At 44.8% G+C, this 17,159-nt stretch overlaps 3 protein-coding genes across 3 annotated transcripts; 1 reads left to right on the forward strand and 2 right to left on the reverse strand.

Moving 5' to 3' along the window:
* Positions 1-446: 446 nt before the first annotated feature.
* BHQ10_003785 (uncharacterized protein) lies at positions 447-8,777 on the reverse strand (the record flags this gene model as incomplete). Its single annotated transcript, XM_040876079.1, has 12 exons — positions 447-1,280; positions 1,339-1,659; positions 1,714-3,458; positions 3,516-3,580; positions 3,629-3,690; positions 3,761-5,425; positions 5,480-5,774; positions 5,826-6,633; positions 6,695-7,153; positions 7,214-7,970; positions 8,035-8,318; positions 8,369-8,777. The coding sequence occupies 12 exons, from the start codon at positions 8,775-8,777 to the stop codon at positions 447-449; spliced, it is 7,704 nt and encodes a 2,567-aa protein (XP_040732289.1).
* Positions 8,778-10,070: 1,293 nt separating this feature from the next.
* On the forward strand, positions 10,071-10,994 carry BHQ10_003786 (uncharacterized protein; the record flags this gene model as incomplete). Its single annotated transcript, XM_040876080.1, has 1 exon — positions 10,071-10,994. One exon carries the CDS (start codon positions 10,071-10,073, stop codon positions 10,992-10,994), a length of 924 nt encoding a protein of 307 aa, XP_040732290.1.
* Positions 10,995-14,294: 3,300 nt separating this feature from the next.
* On the reverse strand, positions 14,295-16,077 carry BHQ10_003787 (uncharacterized protein; the record flags this gene model as incomplete). Its single annotated transcript, XM_040876081.1, has 3 exons — positions 14,295-14,939; positions 15,016-15,822; positions 15,889-16,077. The coding sequence occupies 3 exons, from the start codon at positions 16,075-16,077 to the stop codon at positions 14,295-14,297; spliced, it is 1,641 nt and encodes a 546-aa protein (XP_040732291.1).
* Between the last annotated feature and the right edge of the window lie 1,082 nt (positions 16,078-17,159).

Genomic DNA, 17,159 nt, shown 5'->3' on the forward strand with positions numbered 1-17,159 from the left:
TATGTACTTCTAGTCGAAATCGCACAGGGCAATTCATTTAGGACTCAATACTATAAATGAAGGGATCATAATTCTGTACACCGGTGGATAGGATTGGTGAAATGTTTTAGCTTTTAGGACTGAGGTAATATAGACGCCTTGGTAGTAGAACACGAATGTGCATGAAGGGCCTTTCAAAATCTGAATCCTGCCTTGCATGTTTCACTTGTTACGGAGATAGAAAATACCCTGCTATCATAGATTACCTAGGTATTTCAGAATGAACAGTTAGGAGCACACCTAGTATGTATATGATCAAGGTCTGACTTCATATCAGTGAAGTGATACAGAGTTCTCACCAAGATTGAAACAAGAAGCTCGCAGTCTGAAAACAAGACATAAATTTCTAGATTAGATTAGGATCGTGTACAGATAACGATAAATCACACGTCGTGAATCATGTCAAATCAAGTCACCTTCACGAACTTGCTTTGGCGGGCTATTTTCTCGCTCAAACTAATGATGTTGCCATCGTCGAGGATATCTGCCGTAGAGAGATTTGCCCCCATCTCCTTTACGATCCAGGTTCGGAAGTCCACGGTGACCAGAGAGTCCACGCCGTATGATGCCAGGCCCTGTGACGGGTCGATTTCAGCGACAGGAAATGACATAACGCTAGAGAGCTTGCAAATAATGGCTTCAGCCACGTGACTGGCAGCGTCTTGAACAGATTCGGACTCTTTGAGCAATGTACTGATTGAAATTTCACGCCCTTGGTCGCTATGATCAGTGGTTCCAGTGGAAGACTCTCTGATGATAGTGAACAAAGGATCATTCATGAAAGTCGGTAGGGGAGTCCGATCTTCGTTGAACCGAGTCGCGGAACGTATGCCAGCAATTGTGTGACATGTTTGGACAGAACTAGAAGCTCCCCAGCGTGGATCCAAATGATATTCTAAGAGAGCGTGGAACTCTGGCTCGTCGATAGAAGAATACACAAGATCCAGAGGCAGTGCGCCCTCGTTTTCTGCGACCCAGCCGACAGATAACATATTGCCAAGATTGACAGACATACCTGGGATACCCTTGCTGGTCAAATGCTCGGCAAGAGAGTCCTGGAATGCGTTGGCGGAGTTGTAGTTAGCTTGTCCCCGATTCCCAACAATGGAGGCCGCCGATGACAGAACCAGGAAGAAGTCTAAGTTTTTAGGCATAGCATCAAGCACATTGAGAGATCCTTGTACTTTTGGGTGTATTCCTGCCATATACTGTTGGTAGGACATGTTTTCGAATATTGAATCCTGGGAAGTAGAAAATATGTCAATACCAGGTAGTCGTTTTACTCATCAGGGAACATACCTGAAGCAACATTGTTGACTGCAAACAACCTTTAATTGGGGGCATATCGGAAACGCATTCACGCATAGCGATTCGAAGGTTGTCACCATCAGTTATGTCACTTTGGCATATCTTGATTTTACATCCTTGTGAATCAAGATCTCGAAGTAGCTCTTTGGCGGATGCAGTGCGAGGCCCCGACCGAGATATGAGAATCAGATGGCGAGCGCCCCTTGAGCACATCCACCTAGCTGCACTTCGACCTAAACCACCAAGGCCACCTGCGATAACGTATGTAGCATCTGTTGGAAACTCATATGCAATATGTTTGCGTGGAACCACCTATAATGATTTTCATCAGAGGAAAAATCTCCAAGTCCAGCTTTGTCAACTTACTTGTATCATGTCGTCTTCCTTCGGGATAATCACTGCGGTATCCATGTTCGACTCATTCTGTATATAAATCATTGCTGCCCCAAAGTTGGCGTAGCTGAACTCCTTATGGCCAGAACTGGTGATTAGGTGTTGTCGAAACAGCTCGCCAACCTCAGAAAATGCCTTCACAATAGCAGGATGGTGGGCTACACCAAGTGCTGAAATATCAACCCCAATATACATTGCATTCCGTGAAAAAGGCGACATGTCCAATCCTCGATGACGCCCAGGAGCCTTGAGAGCCATATCAATGAAACGTCCCATCAAACCAACGCATCGCCAGGCACTGCGAGCCACGCTACAATGCAAGAAATTGAGTACAATGTCGACGCCTAATGGCCCCCCAGTCGCCTCCTTGATGGTGGCATCTAGGTGTTCATCCAATATGAAGATGTGATTTTCTGGAATTCCATACATCGTCTGGATTTTCTGTTTTTGTTCGGGGGTTTTGACAGTGATGAAAACTTCTGCTCCTGCCAACTGAGCCAGTTGAATAGCCGCCTGTCCAGCAGCATACATCGCTCCGTGCACCAAAACTTTTTCATCTTCCACCACACGAGCAACATTGTGTAAAGCATAATGAACCGCGGCGAACGTGCTTGGTATTGTCGCGGCTTCCATTATATCTGCATCTGAAGAAAGCCGCTGCACAAAGTTGGCGTTGATGCGAATGGAGCGAGACAAACTGTGCTGCTCGGGTCCAACCAATAAAGCCATAACGCGGTCACCTGGTTTGAAGATTTCAACCTTCTGTCCAATTTGGATCACAGTTCCTGCAACCTGTTTGCCAAAAACGTGCTGGTCAATATCACCTCTAATAGCCATGCTGTCTTGAAATGTTAAACCGGACGCGTGAACATCAACTTGAATTTCCGAGGGACCCAAAGGCTGAGAGAAGGCTTCGTCGTCAGACCATATCAATAACCCTTGTCGACCAGATCCTTTGAAGCGTGCTTTGAGTGGCCGGTCCCAATTATCGCCACCGAGAAATTGCGACTGGGGGGCGCCTGAGATTTGAAATTGCAAAAAGCTGTTGGCATTGTTAGCTGGGTATAGTCGATTGACCCAGAAGGAGCCGTCCTTGTACAAATACTCAGAGTTTGGTGGAGCTTCGACCTTGCCATCAAAGTAATATTGATATAAGGCTGTAACGGCTGACGCCATTTCTGAAATTTCAGATGATTGTGAGAATTTCAGTGTCAGGAAGTTGATCTTATCCATTTCTCGTTCCCAACGGAGGGTCCTCACAAGGCCACTACTGAGTGCCGCCTTGGGATGATCTATGTCGTCCGTGGAAATCCATAATAGATTATGGCATGTCAATAGTAGCCATTTCAATTCCTGGTAAATATTCTCATGGACACAAGACAGATCCAAATATCCTTGGCCAAGCTCACCAACCACTATCACGAAGGATTGCTCTAATTGGCGCTGACTTAGTTGACTGAACGGAACTGTGACCACTGGGAGCTCTCCCGCCTGCTTTATCGCGGCTACGAGAGAGGATACTAGTTCTTGAGGCCCTCCCGTGTGGTGAGCAATGACGACGTCCACGAAAGGGAGAGCCAATTTAGGCTGATTCTTGCGTACTGCTGTTGATACAAACAAACAGGTCTGGTTTGATTCTTCATCCTCTATGTTCTTAACAGGCGACAGAGTCGTAAAGCCAGCCCCTTCAAGTAGCTCGATCCATTGATTTGCGGAGACTAATGGAGTCGTCGATCGGAAAGGTTCAGTGCTTTCCCACCAGCTTGGGAACAAACCGCAAACGAATGTATAGCATTTGGACTCAGTATTTGTGTTTTCAATAATAAGGAGTTTTCCACCGCTGGATCTGATTAGCGAAGACCATAAATCAAGGGTCCCATCTACTTACGGTTTCAACAGGGAGTGTGCATTCTTAAGACTTCTTTCCAGAGACGGCGTTTGTGTAAATGCCTGTAGACATATTAGCCGGTCGTAACAGGATGACAAGAAAATGAGCAAGCCCGGTCAAAAGATATCTTACGTGGGTAGAAATGATAAGGTCAAACGAGTGTTCCTCGAACCCTTGCGCAATAAAGCTTAGGTCAACGTCTAGGACTTGGAAGTCGATGAGATGCGACAGATCTCCACATTTCCGGCGGACATTGTCAAAAGATGAATCATGTTTGTTCGTGTAATGGTAACTCCCAAAAGCGGTTCGACTCATACCTTCAGTCGAGGTCAGAGCTTCGATTATATGGGATGTCACACTGGTTGTTCCAGCACCAAGTTCCAACACCTTCAATTGTCCTCGGTCGCGTCTAAGGGATTTGACGTAGTCGGAAAGTACAGATTTCATATTCGTAGATAGATCTTGATCTAGAGTCCACGGTCTGAGATCGTCCAGCCCAGGTGTGACGGAGTGAAGGTCTATTTGGCCCTTAATCAAAGGCACAATTTGGTCACCGACTTCGACCAAAAGCTCTCCTCGCGACCCGAACCCTCGAGCCTGTTCGCGGAGCGTTTGTAACATTTCTCGTTCCACCTTTAGCTTGGTTTCGTTTTCAACACATATTGCTCTCATTGTATGAGCATCGGAATCCACGGTTTGTGTGATCATCCAGTCTAGATATCGTTGTAGGTGGCGCGGTAATAACTTCCGATCATAGTCACGGAGTTCCTTGATTGCTTGTACAATATACAAAGTACATAGCTGTTCATAAGTCTTATTGGTATCTCTTTCTTCGGTCACGTCTGCCTCAACAGATGACAACAACGTAGATGGCAACTTCGCTGATACGAGGTCCAGGGAAGGTAACCATTTGACAAGGAAACATTCTGGAATGGTCTTTTGATCACCACACCCAGCAGAGAGTAGACAAAGTTCGGTACCGCGGATTTGAACGACTATGTCCCTGGTTACGTCGTCCCAGACTGTGATTGCACAGCGCCATTTTCCCGGGGAAACTTGCTCTCCATCTGCAACTGTCACGAACAAGTGACCTGGATCCATTGGGATGTTGTTGGAAATCCAGATATTGTCAATGTATCTAGCGAGCAATGCTGAGCCAATAGGTGCTTCATGTGTCGTACACACGTGCAGAATGGCATGAGCCATACTTTCCATAGTGGAAGGATGAATGATGTATGGAAAATCGAATCCCTTTGGCATGTGCTCGGCGATTGAAGGAGAAGCCATTTTGGTCATACAATGTGGTGAAGCTGGAGAGGTTCGCACATCCACCAAGTTCTTCAACGTAGGCCCAAGCTCGAAACCGGAACGCTCCAGAGCATCATAAAATGCGCTGATACTACTGACATCTGTACATTTCTCTTCCGAGGACTGCAGATTATGTACCGCATCCCATGGTAATTGTCTTCTCGGGCCCATATTTTCAGTACAAGCTGATTCGCATCTAGACTCGATAAATCCCGAACAGTGCTCAATCCACTCGTTGCGCATTAGATCATGTGTTTTGATAGAGAAATGATATTTTGGCGATGCAGTTGACCCCTCATCGTAGACTTCACGAAGGCTTGTCATTACCTCTAAGCCGTCTCTAGTGTCAGGTACTATCAGAGCAGCCTCCATGGAGATTTGTCGCAGGCAATAGCCGACTATGGATATGGAGTGGTCTGCGATTTGCTTGACCGCCTCCATAGCCATGATGGAGTAACCAACTCCTGGAAAAATGATGCCACCGTTAACCTGTCTCAACGTTAGCATAAAACCATTTGAGATAAGAGATTTACTGATACTCACTTTGTTGTCTCTGAGCCACGGCAGTTCAGAAGTGCGTAGAAAGTTGCGCCATCGGGGCTCTTTTCGATCCCAATCGGGATCAGGGCTCCCAAGTAATTCATGTCTCGGGAGCTGAGGTAGTCGACTGTTCTTCATGCGACGACTTTCAGCTCGTAACCCTGCATCGTGGTTGAACTCGTAACCAGGAAGATCCGTTAGGAGAGTGCGATGGCACAAATCAGTGGGAGAATTGTCAACAGAAGAAGTGGCCAGAAGATTCACGGGGTAACCTCGACAGGACAGACCTGCCGCAGTGCTCAGAATAGTAGAGTAGCTCATCTTCTTTCTTGTTATTGTATGACTATACCTAACTTGCGAGGATGCCGACTGGGTATCTGCCAACGACTCTCTTATAGCGCTTTGTAAAGCAGAGTGGGGTCCTAATTCCAGTAGCTCTTGTAAGTTGAACTGCGCAGCGAGGTTCTTGAGCTGGTGGAGAGCATTCATGAATTTCACAGGGGAGACCAAGTTCTGCGTCCAGTATTGAGGATCTTGTAGTTGTTTCGCATCGATGAGCTCCCCAGTAACTGATGATATCATCAAGATTTCTTCATTATTCTGAGACTGGCGCATTTGCCCAATAGACAGGTCGCTCAATTTGAGAAGAGCAGAGTATGTGTCAGCAACAGGCAGCATATATTGCGAATGGTAAGCCACCGGCGTTGCTAATACACGATTGAACACGCGATCCTGATCCAGAAGTGCCTGTAAAGCCAACACTGCGTTACGTTCACCAGTGATTGTTGTGTTTTTAGGGCTATTGTAGCAACCGATTTGTATCTTGCACTGGAACTCGGTGCCTAAACGGTGAATATACTTCTGGGCTTCGTGGGGATGTAAACCGACGGCAATCATGGCACCGCCTCCACCCTTGACAAGTATCGAAGACACAAGCCCGCGGTAGTAGCTGATATTCCATGCAGCTTCCCTCGAAATAGCTCCAGAACAGTATGCTGCTGCAATCTCACCAGAAGAATGTCCGATAACAATGCTGGGAGTAATGTTCCAGCTTTGTAGAAGATCAACCAGGGCCACCTGCAATACGGTGCAAGCTGTTTGAGACTGAATAGGATTGTTGATATCTGTTTTCAAGTCCTCTACTGGGTCAAATGCGTCTTCCCATGGAAAGTTAGCCTGTTATAGAAATTTCATGAGACACGGGTTCATCAATCTTACCATGTAGAGTCCATTGACTCCCTTGCTTCTGCAGGTAAACTGATGCAGCTTCGACACTTTGTCGAAAAATCGGGAACTCCATGAGCATTTGACCCATTCCTGGCCACTGTGCTCCTTGACCTGTGAATACGAATGATATTCCAGGTTCGACATTGGCTGCTCGAAATTTGGGTAAAGTACCGCCAGTCAGTTGCTGAGATAGTTCGGTCAGCGATGAAGCGATCACAGAAGCACGCCATTTCATTTTTGAACGTTTCTCGCTTAACGTGTACATAAGGTCTTCCATAAATTTAGCTTCTGGAAAGAAGCGTTGTGTGTAGAGATATTTGTCGATGTAGTCTTTCAAAAGCATCGCGTTTCGTTGAATGCCACTCTCATCATTAGCAGATATCATGTAAATATATGACTTTGGAGATCCTTCCGTAAGCTTTTGGTGACCATTGATACCGTTCGGATGCCCTAATACTGTTAGCTTGATTTTCAAGTCACAGTCGACTATTGAAATTCTTCAGTTCCTACCATTGAGCAGTGGCGCAAGAGAGGCACCTGTAGTTTCAAGAGGAGGACCGTGTACAAACATGTCTGGCGACTCGATCACAACATGAGCATTGGTTCCACCAAACCCGAAGGAATTCACGGACGCTCGGCGAACCTGACACTCCGGCCAGGGAATGGCCTCTCTGGTGAAACAAACGTTATGCCCATCCTGGGGAATTAACGGGTTCAATCTCTGCAGGCCCGCTATTGGAGGAATAATCTGTTTCTCCAACATCATGATGGCTTTAACGAGACCTGCCAGCCCGGCTCCTCCTTCCAAATGTCCGATATTGGCTTTGATAGACCCAATATAAAGGGGCTGCTTGCGTCTCTGAGTGCGAAAAGCAGACATGATAGCTTTGCATTCAAGAGGATCGCCAACCGGCGTACCGGTACCGTGGGCTTCCACATATGTCGTTTCATTCACATCGAGATTGGCACTTGCATACACGTTTCGAATGAGTGTCTTCTGTTCTTGTTCGCTGGGAAGAGTAATTCCAGCCGTCTTTCCATCCGAACTAACACCACTAGCTCGAACCAAGGCACGCACTTGGTCTCCATCACGGATTGCAGCTTGCAAAGATTTAACAACGACAGTAATCACACCTTCACCGCGACCATAGCCGTTTGCACGATCATCGAATGCATACGATCGGCCGTCAGGAGAAAGGACACCGAGATTACTGAGCAACAACAGTGAGGCTGGATGTTGCAGCAGGTTAATACCACTAACGATTGCCTAGGTCCCGCATAGATTAGTGTAAAGTCTTGTCAAATAAATGCATGCAAACATGAATTCCTACCATCTCAGATCCACCGGCCCGGATATCAAGGCATGCCATGTGTAAGGCCACGAGACTACTCGAGCATGCAGTATCAATGACGATACTGGCACCCTTCAAGTCGTAGAACCAACTAACTCGATTGGCAAGAAGTGAAGGCAATGTTCCGGTAGCCTTATTCTTTATCGTGAAATCCAAGTCCTCATTGGTGAGAGCCGCGTGATCATTTGTTGAACTACCGACATAGACAGACGTTCGTGAACCCGCTAGTGTCTCGATTGGTAGCCCAGCTAGAATACCACTCACTTTGGTTAGTATAGAGCAATCAATAAGTCCATTTGTGACAAAAACTGACCATTTTCAACAGCATGATACACATTCTCCAGCAATATTTTTTGCTGGGGGTCCATAGCAGCAATGTCATACTCGGATAGACGGAAGAAGGATGCATCAAAGGTGTCAATGTCCTTTTTTAGGAAATATCCACCCTTCGTAGCACATGTTCCTCCATGTTCAGGATCTGGATGGAAGTACTGATTGCCCTGCAATCTATCCTGAGGGAAAGGACCGGATGCTGACTGTCCCTCGAGAATATGCCTCCACAAATTCTCATTATCTGTAGCATCTCCGGCGAGGTGCGTTGCAAAACCGACAATCGCTAGAGGCTCTAGAGATGTGTGTCCGGTCTTCGTTGAAGAGCCTTTGGGGTGTCCCCCTACTCCGTCTGTTTCAGGAAGTATTCTACCTGACGGATGCAGAACCATCTTGTCACGATGGATTCAACGAAAACTGAAGAAATTAGGAAGTAGTAGTATATTGTGCACGGGTTATTGTAGCACATCAGATATGCACGCGGAAATATTTATATATGTCCAAGAGCTAGTTTATATTTCCTTTTTTCAAGTTTCCATAACGCAGGAAGCTATATCACTGATCTTGCGAGCATGCCGCGTCGACTCTCAGCATGTCATATCAAGTTATGAAATGGAGCCCATCCTTGCATATGCTACTTGATGCTGAGGAGGACATTCATAGTTGTTTTTCAGTATCGATGTAATGAATATGCGTATATCCATTAGTGATATAAGATATTAGACCCGAAGAGTGAAATTAGTACAGCCGAGAAAAAGCAAGTGTCCAAGATAGTATAGCCATTGTGTTCTTTCCCAGTTCCTTCCCGGATTCTGCATGTTACATCTCGGCTCAAATTCTCATTCGTCATTGATTCCTTCCCTCAATTTCATTTAACGCTATCATACCATCCGACACCATCTCTTCGCTTGCATATAACATGCAAGGAGAAGTGTTTTCTATGGGCCTGGTATAGTCGTCACAGAAGATGACACCTCCAATGCATGCACAGTCTCAATGGTCAACAATCTCCTTGTGCGTGATGCACGGTTAAGTCGGATAGGTTGATATAAGATCGGCGATCGTAAACTCTAAGTTGTGGCGATGATAGTATGTATATAGCTCACTACAGGCGATATTCACGATTCTCATTATGGGTCTACTTAGAACGATAATGTCGGTAAGTCAAGTTCTTCTCGACAGCCTACATTCTGGTCGTCTATCCTTACCTTTTTAAGAACAATAGCTAGTTTACCCCTACGTGGCTTGTAGTTATGGCTACATTTTTGAAGGGCAATTCTGATCAAAATAGATTTGGAGAGGTAGTTACGGAAAGTGTTTTGATTTATCGGGTATGCATCTTTATGTCTCGCGCACACTAGCAGATGATAGAGGATTATTGGATACTGTGGTAGGGATGAGCAGCAAGCAGAAGTGGATCCATTTCGAACAGGATGATAGCACCTGAATGGAATTAGTCTGGTCGGCTACAGTTCGGCTGGCTGACATTGAAGTCTTACCATAGAAGTAATTTTTTAACATAAAAGTGGACAGTTCTCCCGATTGTATCCTCTTGACAATAAAGTCCAACTTATGCTGAGCACATTTCTGAAGCAAATATCGCGTCCGAACAACTTTCATCTTTGAACAACGATCTACCATCAGCTGTGTTTTGTTTCATAATCTGATGACAACACAACATAAAAATGACGGTCACAATCAATGAATCATCAGTACCTCACAAGGTGGATTTCTCGACACCCCTGAGCGATGTGATCCGTCACATAAAGGAGGACGGCGCAGTGATTGTGCGAGGTTTCATGGACCTTGAAACTATTCAAAAACTTCAAGAAGAAGTCGATACTGCTATACAAAAAGGATCATTTGGTCCTCGATATCAAGAATACAACGAGGAGGCTGGTGAAACCCCAAAACATGAAATCTATAAACGTGGAGAAGGCAAAAAGACCAAGCACATGAAAAACCTCGCCTTGACATCCGAAACGTTTCGCAATAAAGTCCTGAACCACAAATGGATGCATGATGTTTGTGAACAAATTTACGGTGAAGAGTTCGGTGATTACTGGATGAACTGCGCCCACATCCTTCACCTTGAACCGGGCGAAAAAGCTCAGTTCTTCCACCGGGATACCGGTGTCTATCGTGTTAGTGATTTTCGGCGCCGATGGAATGACCCAGAATTCATGATAAATTTTCTGGTATCACTGACTGAGTTTCGAGAGGACAACGGAGCCACCCAGCTGATTCCTGGAAGCCACCGCTGGGATGCTGCTCACCCACCCACGTTTTACGGCTCTGACGAAGCCGTACCAGCAATTCTCCAACCTGGAGACGCGGTGGTCTATTTGGGAAGCTTGTTTCATGGAGCGGGAGAGAATCGCTCTTCTACCTATCGGCGAGGAATGATTGTTTCAATGCACCCAGGTCATTTCACGCCCATGGAGTCCCATTTTCACTTACCAAAGGAACTTGTCGAAAGTATGACCCCTTTGGCACAGCAGATGGTCGGATGGCGAACAATGCATAATGCGAACATGATTCCGATTTGGCAGGCAGGAGATGATAAGATCGAGGATGTACTGAGGCTACATCACAAGGAGGCGTATTAGAATTATTTCTGAGCAAAGAAAAAGTAGTGACATGTACAATTACTCAATTTCAGACAAATCCACAATTCAGTACTTAATCCTCTATTTTGCTTCTTCCCGAGGTTCTTTCAAGTAAGCAAAAATGATTCCGAACAAATGCTTGAGATTTTAAAAAAGAGAATCCTCACCGCAGCTTCTATGGCTTGTTACATCATCTGTTGGTACATAGTACACTAGTGTATACTTAGTATATAGTCAACATTCGAAGTAGAGGCAAAAAGACTATCTATGAAAGCCTTACCTGAGTGACTACAGGCCTAATTTTAATTTCAGCATACTGTAGATATTTTGTACTTCAAATCTCTAGTAAAATAATCATGAATCTAATAGCCATATCAATTTGTTATTGTTTCAAATATTCTTGGGACATTAAAGTGTCTGGTATACCTAGGTATCTATGTACTTCCAAGGTTATACATGTAGTTAGGACTGGTGGGTGTATATATCCATGTGTGTGTGTGTATATGGATGTACACAGGTATCAGTTGACAAGACCAACATCTTCAACCTCAGATTAGAAATGAGATCTTCTTTCTGTACAATTTCCCAGAAAAAAGCTCTATTCACCATGGACCTCGGGGATTTCTGGTAATATAATGCCAGATACATACTAGGGCCTTTCTGGTCTGTTTTATGAAGGGTCTTATTTGTCAAGAATGAAGGCTTATAAATTGGCGCCAGAATATCTATAAAGACACATTTAGAGACTGGCGCTTGATAGCTACACATCTACATAAGTATATTCTGCAAAGTTTTCCTCTTCTTGATCCACTCATTTATATCTATTGAATAAGCAGTATCTTGCTATAAATTTTGGTTTCCAGACCTCGCTATTTTCTTCAATGTTGCAAGTGCTAAAAATCGATGATCATAATACATTGACAATAACATGAAAGAATACAGCAACTGCCGCACTAAATGTTGGCATCAAATTGAGTTTTGAGAGCAAACGCCCCAATACCGATCATTGCGAGAACGTTGTTCATGCCAAATACCTCCACAAAACTAACAGGCAAAGCAAACGAATGCTCACGGCGCAGAAGAGGATAGATCCACCAAGGTGTTGTAATTGTCAGAAAGAATGCGACCCAAATATAACCAATGAGTTTTTCAAAGAACACCCTAAAGCTGGCAAGGCTTCTGGGTCGAAACAATGAAGCCCAGATATTTTGGATGAAATCCTCGAAAATGTATCCTACGACGAAAGACATATAAAACAACGAGGAACCAATATAGCCATCAGAAATTCCGGCTAACCGCCAACCATTGACATGTATGCATGCGGAGAAAGCGTGGACTATAGCATTGTTGAGGTAACGTTCAAGGAGGGACCGCCGTGGGAGCTTCAGAAGGCGACGTGTGATGAAGTTTGAATGGCTGCTCAGCGTCCACCTTAGCTGCTGATGCCACCACTTCCTGAAGGGCGTCAGCTAACGCAAAAGAATTTGAATAAAGATATAATCCATTGACTCACCCCCAAAGGTTGCGCAATGTGTAAGCATCAAGCAAGGTTCCACACATGGGAGGCCACTCATGTACAGATGTTGCTCCAACTCCCGTCAAGACAGCAGAACCGAGTCTATGCGAGAGGTCTACGGCGTTTCTGGCTGTAGTCCAGAATATGAAGACAGCCAACAAGCGAATTCTCCATTGTTGTGCCCCGGCATTGACTATATCCCATTCTGTTCCGGTCCCAAATAGTGTGATTCTTTCGTGGTCAGGAAGCTGATGCCAGAGTGAGCATCCCACATCCACAATGAGATATTGCCAGGCAAAAAGACACAGTTGCCTAATAACGAAGCGATATCTCTGAGAGAGGTATCCTTTCCTCGTCTTGTAGTAAGCTGGAACGGGCGGGATGTTTTTGACTTGATACACCGTTCCAACTCCTCGAGGATTGAGCAGGTAGATAAAGGCGAGCTTAATTCTTTTCAAGATACTTGGCAGCACACAGTTACTGTCATCTCGAAGACCGACACTCGTAAGAACCAAAATATTGATCTGGTGAAGATAGTTAAACGGCACAGAACTCTCGTTCAACCATTGATTGAAGTTTTCAACCACTACCGGCGGTTGTGTAATCTGTACATATAGAATAATTGTCAGAATCGGAATGCTCAAGTACCGAAAGACTGAACTCTGGCGTGTAAATGCTAGTAATAAAATCACCAGCAAGGTCTGTGACGAATCAACGATCGGCCTGCTGAGAGGCTCGAAGGAGAGCATTCTCGAGTGTCTTTCAAAGGAAGATGCTAATTGAGAATTCAGATAGTTTTGTACGGCGGAAGAATGATTTTAATTTTTAATTCAACAATAAGAGCCATGTAAATGGATTCGACTGTTATTCTGTCAGGTACTTCTAAAAGTAGCCTTGGAATCAACGGCAGACTTTTCACTATACCACCTGGACGCTTTTTGCACGACACTAATTCTAGTACAATACCAATGGAATACCCCGATCATTCATCGCCAGATTTGCATTTACGTACTTTCTGAAAATAATGATTCATCACCTCACTATTCAAAAGTCTCAAAATGACTGCAGCACATCAAATAGTCCGCCCACATACGTAGTGAACTAATTCCAGTCCCGTAAAGTATTGGAATGGTTAACTACGTATTTTATTTCTTCGAATAATGAGTAAAGTGATCGGAATACTAGTGGCTTCGGACTGCAGGAAGAGAGAAGAAATATGCAGCTTTCCCTTGCATCATGATCATTACTAGAACAATGGGATCTAGAAAATAGTGGGTTGTGAATTGTGTGGTTTCCTGATCAACAACGCATATAGGGTTTATTTTCAGTACCGTTTACGCGAGAGGATATACTTGGAACGTTTTCTCTGCGCTCCAAGATATCCTATACGCGCTACATCTTCGGGGCATAATTATGGGCGGCCACTATAAGGATCCGCACTCTAGCGGGCACTAGCCTGAGAGCTACATATGGGCCCCACGCCTCCTGCAAAAATATGACTGAGATTAGACCCGGGAATCGTAAGAATACTAAACACAGTTGAGGGCTTTCAAGGCTACACCGGGTCTGTCATAGCCTGGCTGGCGTAGACATTAGGCATGATTAGAGATTTATTTTGCATATGGTAGGTAGATTTAAAAAGCATTAAAATGATATTACATCTAATCGGCTATAACTGATTGTCGATTATGACAGATATGTACTAGAATGGCAAAAAGTACCCAGCCTCGGAGAATATGCTCTTTTTGCAGTTCCTTCTCCGTCTAGAGTAGTCTTGCACAATTTCAGGCTCCTGCCTCGATCTTCTTTCCCTTAACAGAAACCCACTGAACAGGTAACGCCCCCAGAATCGATACTGCTGCTAGAGAAACTCCAACATAGAAAGCCTGCGTAATAGCCGAATTGTACGCCTCAAGTACAGAGGGTAGCAGATTCTGTGGAACCACGGATTGCAACGAAGTCGCACCGGTTCCTACAATCGTCGCAGCGTCGGCAGTAGGTGCATCCTCGGCTAGTCTTTGCAACAAGATATTGTTGAAGACATTTTGAGCAACAGAGACGAAGATGGCTCCTCCTATAGATTGCATAAAGGTTATAATTGCAGTGCCAGTGGGAATATCGGTAGGTGTCAGAACAGCCTGGACTACAACCATGGGTTGTGACATGCCAAAGCCTAATCCGATACCGTACAAAGCTTGGTAGCCTATCCATTCAGCGTGCCCAGAATCAACTTTTAAAGTGGAAAGTAATCCCGCACCAACTGAGGCTACCACGGGTGAGATATACATGAATGGCGTATAGTATCCGAGCCCACTAACGAGACCGCTGCTGAGGATAGTGCATACCACAACACCCAGAATCGTTGGAAGGTTCATTATACCGGACTTTGTGGCTGATACATCCTTGATGCTCTGAAACCATAAAGGTAGCTGAAGTGAGTTGATTCAGCTCAGTGCTCATCTATTTGCAGCTGCAGAGAAATGGAAGGTAGAAGGGTTCACTCACGTAATAAGTAAAGACAATAAAAGACCCAATCATACATAAACAGTAGAAGGCAGCACCGGAAACATTGCGATTTTTGACCAATCGCGGAACGATGGTGGCGGTTTCCTGCTTCTTCCACTGAATCGCACTGAATGTCAAGATCAAAACACCAAAGGTTACGAACAAGCCAATAATTCGCCCACTTTTCCACGGGTACTGAGTTCCTCCCCATTGTAGTGCCAGCAAGACGCACACAATAGCAGGTATGAAAAACACCAAACCAAGTAGGTCGAGTTGTGCAAGTTGCTCTCGAATGCTAGATGTCTTTTTGATCGGCTTTGGTGCCTTGAAGAAACAAAATATGAAGAGAGCTGTGACTGCTCCGAACGGTATGTTGATATAGAAGCACCACCTCCAGGTGACGTACTCGGTGAAAGCACCACCCATAAGCGGCCCAGCCACACCAGCAATCCCATATAAACCACCAAGAAGTCCAGTACATATCGGACGCCTCTCTAATGGCATAGTTTGCGCGATGATCAGCATGGAGCCTGAAAATATTCCTGCTCCGCCGAGGCCAGCGATAGCGCGCCCTAGGATCAAACCCACGGAATTTGGAGTTGCGCCGCAAACAACAGATCCAATTTCAAAGACAGCAATAGCAATGAGATATACCCATTTGATAGAGTAGAACGTATACAACTTTCCGAAGACCAGTGTCAGACTGCATGTTGTGAAAAGGTAAGCGCTTCCGTACCACCCTATATCATCAAGGGAGTTGAATTCGTCCGTAATTGTTGGGATTGCCGTTGCTATGATAGTATTGTCCTGAGTCAAAGGTTAGTATCATGATAATAAATGTTTGGATTCAGAAAAATAGTATCGTTCACGTACCAATGCCATACAGAAAACAGCGAAGCAGAGTCCCAGCATGATAATAGCAAGCTTCCACGACGACGGATACTGAAGTTCGCCATCTTCAAGACCTCCAGTATCTTCTTTTACCGACACTGATTCAGCTTTATCTTCCTTTTTGGAAGACACTTGATATCCTGCTTGGTCAGGAAACATATCGCTCCACATACTTTTCAAGTCTGGAGATGCTTGGATACCGCCATGTTTTGAGGAGCCTGCTGGCAGCTCACTTAGGTCAGCGAAGACTTTAATATTATCATGCATCGTCCTTGTTATCTTCAAAGTGTCACACAGTATGGAAGCTCCGATGAGATTTCTTAATCGCGTGTCCTGTTGATGCAGGCAAGTCGGCGGTTGGATTTAGCTGTTGAGGAAGGAAAAATGTATTTGGTGCAAGTGTACTTTGTCAGTAGCCTAAGTCTATGTCATTTGCCGTACAAACGAACTACTCTCTGTGTACACATTACAGATATATGCACAAACATGTCGTGCATTATGTGTTTACTTCCTAATCTGTCGTTGCTATGACCCGACACCTGTCAGTCAGCCTTCCAATTTTGCCACCTTTCTTGCAGGGCGTCAATAAAATAGTCAACCCGAAGTAGATTAAGGCGACAATTGCGTGTGTACTAATCGAGAAGTGAATAACTACTAAGTCTGTCAAACTGAGACAAAGTGAGAAGTCATCAAAGCAAGGAGGGACGGAGAAGACGGTGTCATCTTTGGGCCCACGATGGTAGGGAGATCATGATAGGTACAATATGCATTGTAGATCAGACCACGGGTAGATCATACAGTCTCGAGGCGCTAAAGACCTATCTTAAACGAGCACCCAGAATGGGATGTAGGGGGCTTTCCTACCTACATCAAGTTGGCAGAACATTAGAGCAAGTTCCTAATTCGGCGATTGTGCAGATCTTTTGTTCTTTTAGCATAAACCTTTTTAGGCAATACCTCATTAGACAATCAAATATGATATTCGAAACCTTACAATGCTGTAATCAGTTCTCACATTATTAGAATCGCCTAGAGGATCTACAGGATGGGCGCAGTATAATGCCTATCAGCTGACCTGAGGAATGGAAAATTTAAATCTGTAAGGTTCATCGTACATCCCGTCTGAGATTTCAAATGAAGAAAAAATTATTGCTTTTGAGTATAATGAACGGTACAAAATCGAAGTCATGACCGTTTGTCAAATCGGTCACGCCACTTAACATCGGAGAGAATGGTTTTATAGTACCGAAAAT

The sequence above is a fragment of the Talaromyces amestolkiae genome (assembly GCF_001896365.1).
Source record: "Talaromyces amestolkiae strain CIB chromosome Unknown scaffold6.1, whole genome shotgun sequence".
Classification (NCBI taxonomy): domain Eukaryota; kingdom Fungi; phylum Ascomycota; class Eurotiomycetes; order Eurotiales; family Trichocomaceae; genus Talaromyces; species Talaromyces amestolkiae.